The sequence below is a fragment of the Morone saxatilis genome, unplaced genomic scaffold (genome assembly GCF_004916995.1).
Source record: "Morone saxatilis isolate NCDOM2014 unplaced genomic scaffold, NCSU_SB_2.0 Contig9, whole genome shotgun sequence".
In the NCBI taxonomy this organism is placed as follows: domain Eukaryota; kingdom Metazoa; phylum Chordata; class Actinopteri; family Moronidae; genus Morone; species Morone saxatilis.
Window position 1 is genome coordinate 921,109 of NW_023340268.1, and position 9,100 is coordinate 930,208.

The 9,100-nt window shown below is 40.7% G+C and overlaps 2 protein-coding genes across 4 annotated transcripts in view; one reads left to right on the top strand and one right to left on the bottom strand.

Moving 5' to 3' along the window:
• Window positions 1-3,541, top strand: part of vps52 (VPS52 subunit of GARP complex) — a gene marked incomplete at its 5' end in the record, with an annotated part of 7,870 nt that extends 4,329 nt beyond the window's left edge. The window contains 3 exons of the mRNA XM_035681869.1: window positions 214-325; window positions 1,400-1,518; window positions 1,853-3,541. Coding sequence (XP_035537762.1) covers window positions 214-325; window positions 1,400-1,518; window positions 1,853-1,999 — 378 coding nt within the window. The remainder of the gene's footprint in view (window positions 1-213; window positions 326-1,399; window positions 1,519-1,852) is intronic.
• Window positions 3,542-7,074: 3,533 nt separating this feature from the next.
• Window positions 7,075-9,100, bottom strand: part of lgals17 (galectin 17) — a 7,837-nt gene continuing 5,811 nt past the window's right edge. For 2 of the 3 annotated variants that reach the window (XR_004797506.1, XR_004797505.1), the window contains 2 exons: window positions 8,105-8,158; window positions 7,906-7,988 (listed from right to left, as the gene is read on the bottom strand). Coding sequence is in view for 1 of the 3 variants with exons in the window: in XM_035681479.1 (XP_035537372.1) it covers window positions 7,906-7,988; window positions 8,105-8,158 (137 nt within the window). In the remaining 2 variants the exon portion in view is untranslated. Of the gene's footprint in view, window positions 7,989-8,104; window positions 8,159-9,100 lie in introns of all 3 variants that reach the window. The other variant, XM_035681479.1, reaches the window with a different exon arrangement.

Sequence of the window (9,100 nt, forward strand, 5' to 3'; positions counted from 1 at the left end):
CCCTGTGATGTAATACAGAGCTATTTCACTGCATATGTACTTTAATGTACCTGAACTGCGCACTGTAATATCTAAAATATCCGTTCAACAACAATCAGGAGCCGGTCGGTCAGGATCACGGAGTCACTGGGACTCTTCTGCTTTAGCACGCCAGCGGCAGCTCACACAGCTCGGTGTTTTACCACAACTGTCTCTGATGGGTTTTTATTTTAGGAGTTCATCGAGGAGATCCTGTCTCCGCCCTTCGGAGGAATGATTGCCTTTGTGAAGGAGGCCGAGGCGTTGATGGAGAAAGGGCAGCTGGACCGGCTGAAGAATGAGGAAGGTGAGAGGAGTTTCAGTTTCTCTTTCTTACCTGAATCTTTTTTAATGTACATTTTATTTACAACTTTATGTCTAAATATAATAATAACGACTTTATATTTGTGTGTGTAAACTAAGCCAGAGTCTCTAAATGACCTTTTTACTGCCGCTGATGGCGAGAACAGACTGCACTCTGTTTCCTGTGTGGCTCCACGCCCAGCGGTCAGACTTTGAGCTCAGGCTTTAGTTCTGTTTTACTGAGTAATGAGCAGTTTTGTTTTCCTCCAAAAGTCTCAAGACGATAGAATTTCTGCACAAACTCACCACATCAGCTTCCCCACATCCTTTCCTCTCGCGCCAACTGTACACGTACACGGGGAGAGGAAGTCACACAATTCAATTACTTTTCAGTATTTTCTAACTGACAGTTGACAAAAAAAAACCCATCCAATATATTTCTCAGCAGGAAACTTCAGTGATTTAGTTTTTAAAATATTCCAAAATCTAAAAATGTTTTACCATGTATGAAACACTAGAAGGCTTTTAATTTGAAAGAATGTTTTTTTGTTCTTAAAGGCTACTAATAGAAGTTTTGGGTCTTTGAGTTTCTTCACACTGTAAAAACCATTTCAGTTTTCCCTGAAGCATTTAAACTCACTGAAGCTTTTATTATGAAAAATGAATGTTGTACAAATGTGACGTATTTTAGATTTTAGAATGATTACTTTGAACGTGTCGGCCCCGAACTCGATCTGACCTCGTAACCCCCCTTTGTGCCTCACGGGGGCCCCGAGGCCCTCAGACGTTAATTAGAATAAAAGATAAAACTGAATAAAAGGTTAGATAGAAGAATGTCAGGAAGGCAGAAATATAGTTAGTTTTAGTGTTATAGTGTTTATTGATTATTCTGTACATTGTTATTGATGAATATTGATGGTTCCTCGTGTTTGATTCCTGTTCTTTATTATTATCATTATTATTATTTTCCTGTATTTTGAAAATAGATGTATTTTATTGTGATTTTTTTATTTTGCCAGTATTTTCTTAGCCTGGAAAACATGAAATTAACCAAGTGTGTGTGTGTGTGCGCGCGCAGCCCGTATCACTCAGCTGGTTCGGGGGTTTTCCAGTACGTGGAAACAGTCGGTTGAGGCGATGAGTCAGGACGTTATGAGGTCCTTCACCAACTTCAAAAATGGAACGAGCATCATACAGGTGAGACGGCAGCAACGTCCTCACTCTAAAACAGTAATCTATTACTCATCACTTGTTACTCAGTTACTACTAAACGACCCCCCCCATGGCGGCCCACCGCTGTAGAGGCGTTTGTTGGAAGGATGAAGCCCCTTGAGATGAACCAATATACAGAACCAGACCTGTCCACAGACGCACTGCACGACGTCGCTGTGTTTACTTTCACGGCTTTCTTTCCTAATTTATTTAATTTAAAGAAAAAAGAAAATGATCTGTTCGTTTCATATTCGGGGTCATTCCTGTGTGTGTGTGTGTGTGTGTGTGATGTCATAACCTCTTCCTCTTCCCGCCGCAGGGCGCTCTGACCCAGCTGATCCAGTACTACCACGGCTTCCACAAGATCCTGAACCAGCCGACGTTCCGCAGCCTGGCCGTCCGCTCCGAGCTCATCAACCTGCACCACCTCATGGTGGAGGTGAAGAAGCACAAACCCAACTTCTAACCGGCTGCTCGTGTTTGAAACCGGAGCGTGAACACATCCGAAAGGTCTGGAGGTCTTCGTCCCCTCTCAGCTGAAGAACACGAGTTTGTTTTCCCTCCAGAAGAACAGATCGGAAAGGTTCGACACGGAGACGCGAGCCGATGTCCTCGATGGATACGAAGTCCTTTTATTTTCCACTTTGCATTAAAACATCAGCAGACATTAACGCTAACAGTGTTCACCTGTAACACAGATTCACTTAAATATTCCGTAATAATCCTTCAGATTTCTGTTTATTGTGCAGCCGAAAAAAAAAAGTTTTAATAAATAAATAAAGTCGTCGGTCAATAAATCGCCTTTTTCCATCACGCCAGGAGCAACCTCCGTCTGTGCAGTCGTACTCTGACTCCTGTGGTGGTTTCACAATAAAAGCCAGTTGAAGTATTTTAGTGTGAAGCAGCAGCAGTAGGGAACGTTGTGTAGCATTAGCATTAGCTTAATACTCTGCTCTGACACGTCTGCATGAGAGTGAACAGTAAAAACAGGCAACATTGACTGAATCATTAAAACTGGATGTAATCTCGGTTAAGTCCCTCATAGGTGGATTTTAGCTCTAGACACTAAAAGTAAACATGTTTATTTCTGCTGTTGAACATTTTATTATGGAGCCTTATGGAGACTCACTGCTGCAGCCTCTAGAGGCCGATAGAGGAACTGCAGCGATGGAGGTTGCAGCTTCGTTAGGGATCAAATAACAAACAATAGAACCGGATTAAAACATTCCTGTCAGTCTCTTGTGTGAAGGCGACATGAATCCAGGACCAGGAGCGGCAGACCCTGCCACCGACAATGAAAACTACCAGAGAGAGAGAGAGAAAGAAGTTAAACATAAACAGTGATTCTGAAGGATTATAACTTTTAAAACAAATAAAAACAGAAGTGTAAAATGTTTATTCAATCATTTCATGATGAAAATATACAGAAGTTTAATTTGTTGACGTTGTTTGTTTTTATTTAATTTGATGTTTAACACTCATGGGAGAGAAGCTCTTGTGAACTCATTACTTAAAGGTGAGACTGCCCATTAAAGGATGAAGCTGAAGATATTCTGTATGTTTATTCTTCATCACCAGTCGCACAAAACCAACACCGAAACTATCAATGTGTCGTCAATACTTTCACTTCCTGTCTGTGGCTCTCGGCCCCGAACCCTCTGGTTCCTACTGAACACGTAAACCTTTAAAAACTCATCTCAAATATATAAATTCATGTTTAAAAAAGGTTTTTATCAAACAAACAGGAAATGTTCTATTTGTTAGGGACTATTTTCAGCGGCGGATGAATCCACATTCAGTGCTGTGGTGAGTATTTAGGGCAGCAGGACGGTGAATGTGTTCATTGTAATAATGTATAAATGCAGAATATCTCCAGACTGACCCTTTAAAGATTCACTCTCTCACTCTTAAAGTTGCTTTGTGCCTTTCTCTCTTTGAATCATCAGTTCATCGTGTTGTGAACTTATAACCGTCTGTAGAGTTTCACAGTAAAGGTAATACAACATGATTGTGTTTGCTTCTTTTATTTTTATGTCTTTGTTTTATTTCAGGTGTAAATACAAACTAACTTTGATAAATCACATCACAGCCATCACATTACACATATAAACAATAAACAATATGAATTAAATACTGATTGCAACAGAAGATCACAGCACAGCTAAAATCCCGATAACCACACAATATATGGATCAGACTGATTTGTATGAACATGAAATATATCAGAATTATTTAATGTTATTTGTTTTTAATGGGTTAAAATGTGTGAAAATACCACTTTAGTTAGAATGTAAAGTAAGAGTAGATCTATATGAACATGAAGCTTTATATTTACAGTTTAACAATCCAAACCAGCTCCCATTAGATTTAATTAATATTCAGCTTTTAATATCAAAGAAAACGATGACAGCTTCCTGGTTGGAGAGACAGTAAACAATGTGTTTATCACGGAGTAAATAACATATTAATACAACCAGAACTTTTAATCAGCTATTTTGTCCATATTCTTACTTTGTCTTTACTTTATTGTGTTTTAGGTACATTTGTAAAGTAAATACAATTATTGTTAATTCACTCCGTCACATTGGGTGTATTCTTCTCATGTTTATGTATCATTTGAATTATTTCATATTCATTTTTAGAATTTGTGTGTTGAATAAAAGTCAGTAAATAAACAATATATATAAAATGAGGTCACTGAAGTGTGTCTGAAGTATTTCAATTTTGTGCAAAACTTGATGAAAACAACACTTTCTTTAATTCCCATAAAAACACACTTAAGTCACTGTCCACACTCACAGTTTACATGCTGGCAGTTGTTGTTTTTGTTATTATTTTCTTTTTCCTTCAAATATCAGATTTAAAAAAACACAATTTGTTCACATTTTTAAGCTTTGAAGTCTCCACACTCTCCAACTCTTATGTTTTCTTATTTATTACAAAATCCATCCTAAATAAAATACTCGTATGATTGAATATGGGCCATAATATGTTATAAATGTTAATTAAATGGCTGAACATCAGACAGAGCCGGGCTAACCGTTTCCCTCTGCTTCCAGTCTGCCAGTGCTAAACTAGGTGACTCCAGTTTAGCTCCAGTGGAAATAGTTTTGTTAATGTGCTGATCTACATCTCAGGAGGTTGAAACTCCAGCAACACTTGTAAAGAACAACTTTATACACAGAATGAGTTACTGGGGTCATAAAACATAATACAAATAACATTTAAATTATAAATGAAGAAAATTTCTAAACGTTATTTGTAAAGTGTTGTTTGACGTCCCGACGCATTGTCTGACAGTTGACAGCTGACATGTATTCACATGGTCGACATTTTCTATTTGCCCTGTCCAGGTTGCGAGTCGTGTAAACAGAAGAAATCTGACAAAATCATAATTTCACCATCTCCCAACGGATCCGCCGGGACATCGAGGCCATATTTCAAAATAAAACAACAGATCCATTAGATGTTGATGTTGTTCTGTGATAGTGTGTCAGATTTAAAAAGCACATTGTGGTTAAACCCTCAAACACAACATATGAGTTGTAAACGGAGAGTTATGATGTTCGATGTTATACAAATATTTCTAAAATTGTATTTTTCTTAGATTGGAATATATTTAATTGTAACTGCTGTATAGTGATACGTATCGTACACCGGTGTAAACATTACTTTTTGATATCGTTACACAATATGATGGGAAAGCTGTAAATTAATTCTGAAACATCTTGGACACGTTTATTTAAGCCTGACAGTAAATCTGGATGTAATAAAGCTTTTAATTTAACATTATTTTATTGTCTCTTCAACCGACTGTAGAAACGTTCTGGTTAAAGCTGCAGCAGGTAACTTTTATTCAAATAACTTTTAGTTTTATTTGCTGAAACGTTCACTTCCTTTGACGAACATGAGACAGATTAATCTGTGAACGGATCTTGGTCCCTCTGGCTCCTCTTTCGTGGCTCCTAACGGCATCTATCAGGAATCACCGGGACCGAACAAAAACAAACAATCAGAGCAGAGAAGATAGAAAGACGCTTTGCTTGAGTCCTTGGATGATGGGGCTGTCCTCAGGGCAGCGGGCCGGATCGCTCCCCGCCCCGCCGCAGCCGCCTGGGGGCCGGGCCGGCGCGAAGCGCGGGCGGCCGCCGGCCGCCGCCGTCGCGGGTCGCACACGCGCGCGCTGGCCACCCGCGGCCCGGCGCGGTCCTGCCCGCGCGCGCCTCCCGACCGTGCGCCGAGACTGTGACATTTCAACGTGATTAAAGCTTCCATCGAGGCATGTTTCAGGTCGCATGTTTCTTTAGTTTTCAGACGCGGTTTTTTAAAAACAAAAATCTGCTCGGGTTTTTTGCCCCAAAAGGAAACCCAAATTTTGGGGGAACTGTTTTACTTTCACGCTCAAAAGTAAATTGTGCGTATTTTTAGAATTAATTTACTTTTCCGTCTGTTCTGTAACGACTATCGAGAACAGTATGTAGCCATGGAAGCGGCCGGGGATGCTAAAGACTCTGTCAATTTGCTTGCTTTCAGTTTGCAATATGGCCCGACTGGGTAGAACATTTCTGGGTTTAAGCTGGCCCAGCGTTAACTTTTATTAAAAACTTCTTTGTTTTTATTTTGCTGAAACGTCACTTCCTCCTGACATGAACATGAGACAGATAATCTGTGAACGGATCTGGTCCCTCTGGCTCCTCTTGGTGCTCCTAACGGCATCTATAGGAATCCACCGGGACCGAACAAAAACAACCAATCAGAGCAGAGAAAGATAGAAAGACGCTTTGCTTGGAGGCTTGATGATGAGTGATTGCTGAGTCTCATTCTCAGGAAGTCAAATACAGATGCTTTGACACCCTGTGAATGAAGCTCTAAACAATCTATCATCAAGCCGCCAACCCAAAGCCTCTTTCTGGCTCTTTCAGCTCGGATTGGTTGTTTGCGTTCGGGCCCGGGGGACTCTTGTAAATGCCGTCAAGGAGCGCAAGTACGAGCCAGAGGATCCTGATATTTTAACAGATCTCTGTCTCGTGTATTTCTGTCAGGAAATAGTGAAAGTTCCAGCAAATAAAAACAAAAAAATATTTGTATAAAAGTAAATACTGCAGCTTTAAGTCAGTAACAATATGTGACATTAACTCACTGGAACCAATATTTCTGTGTAAGGTTAATACAACACAATGAGTTCAAAGCATTTTAGTTTTTTCGTGTGGTATTAACATTAAACAGAAATATGGGTTCCAGTAAGCATAATGTCACATGATGTTACTGACTTAACGCCAACCGTAACATTTCTGAGGTCTAGTAAAGAGACAGCGACATTGCAACGGGATTAAAGTTCCATCCAGCGTGTTTCAGGTTGATGTTCTTTTAAGTTTTCTGTCGGTTGCAAGAACATCGACTGTTTTACTTCCAGGCTCAAATAAATGTGCAGATACTTTAGAATTAATTTACTTTTCTGTCTTATCCTGTAACGATATCGAACGGTAATGTTAGCCAGGAATCGGCTGGATGCTAACAGCTCGTCAAATATGTTGCTTCAAAAAGTTATTTTATTAAAATAACTTTTTGTTTTATTTACTGAAACTTTCACTTCATCCTGACAGAACTTGAGACAGAATCTGTGAACAGAGCTGGTCCCTCTGGCTCCTCTTGGTGCTCCTTGACGGCATCTATAAGAATCCACCAGGCCTGAACAAAAACAACCAATCAGAGCAGAGAAAGATAGAAAGCCTCTTTCTGGCTCTTTCAGCTCGGATTGGTTGTTTGCGTTCGGGCCCGGGGGACTCTTGTAAATGCCGTCAAGTAGCACAAGTACGAGCCAGAGGATCCTGATATTTTAACAGAGTATCTGTCTCATGTATTTCTGTCAGGATAAAGTGAAAGTTTCAGCAAATATACTTTTCTGTCTTATCCTGTAATGCTATCGAAGAGGCTGGATGTTGCTTCACCTTTCAAGATGGCCGATGTCCCTCCCGATGTTTCAGTCTTTTCAGGTGCTGATCAATTGGGAAGCAGTGAAATCCCAGTTTGTCAGATTTCCTACGTTTATACGACTTGCAACCACGCAGCGGTACGAAAAAGTTGTTCTTTATACTAAAAGTGCTGCTGGAGTTTATATTAGATATTAGATATTGTGTCAGAAACCTGCTCTACTTGTGCACACTCACCTAACTCTAAAGCTGAAAACCAACATTTCCTCCATTTACCTCACGCTCTGTAACTCAACGTGATCCAGCACACGGCTCTCCTGGCTCATCTGAAATGTTATTCAGGCTACACGATGACGACACAACAGAGAACATTTCCATTATCTGTGGTTATAGTTTGCAGGGTCAATATCTGTGAGCAGATATCTGTGATGAGGAAAGATTCTCAGACGAGACGAAGAATATGGAAACTCGTGACAAGAACAGACAGGAGGAGAAGAGCCGAACAGCTGCTTCTGGCAGCGTCATCTGGAAACACATCACACAGACAGAGACTGAGGGTTATTCCAGGTCAACGGTATCTTTACACTTTCTTTCCCTTCAGCTGAATCTTCTTCAGCTCTGGTTCTACATGTTAATCTCACCTGTTAGTGCTTGTCTATCCAGAGTCTGGTGGACTTTGAGAGCTGTGGACTTTTCTGTAGAACAACAAACAGTCACATCAGGTACTGCTGCAAATCATAATTCAACATTTAAAAGACTGCTTGAAGAAAGATGTGAAGACAAACTGTTAAATGTTTTAAGAGATGAGGATCGATACCAGGCAGACTCAGGAGAAAGGGGACAACTTATCCAGCTGGGAAGCAGACGAAAGGGAGGGAGAAATCCAAGAGGGAGGGAGGGAGGCAGGCAGGGAGGGAGGCAGGCAGGCAGGGAGGGAGGGAGGGGGACAAGGCTGGGCTGATAAATATCAAGCACAATAGACCAGTGGTTCACAGGGAGGTTGAAAGGCCTTTTTGATTTTAGCAAAGTTTGCAGTTAAAACCAAAGAGCTGATAGAACAAGGGGAGCGTCAGGGAGGAGGTTATTGTGTTCTCTGTATGTTCTCTTCTGTTATTGTCGTTATTACTGAATATTATATATATTATAGTCAGTTGACTCTGTGACGGAAAATGGCTCCCTGAAGGAAACAGGTTGGGAATCAGTGTGAGACGATGGTGGTAAATATACTGCAAGGGTTAATGAGGAAGTGGGAGCAGGTGTGCAGGTGGGTTCGGGGAGGAGCAGGTGATGGGACACAGGGGGTTATTGCAGGGCAGGGTGGCAGGATCTGAAATGAAAGGAGAGTTCATGTGTGGCAGAGATAGCAGAGATCAGACGTGGCACAAAAAACAGTTAAAGAAGCGGAACTCAAAATCCAGTTTACCAGTTTTAAACTTGTATAACTAAATATTTCCCGGTTCTGTGATTTCCCAGATCTCCGGGGAGGATCAGCGCTTCATCGGTCTCCGTTCCGAACAACTGAACCTTGAATTTGGAGATAAAATGCTTTCGAACCTGTTTGTACGGAGGCTCGAGGGTGCCACCAGAATAGTTATAGACTTGTTTTTTGGCCTTTTCATGCCTTTATTTGATAGAGA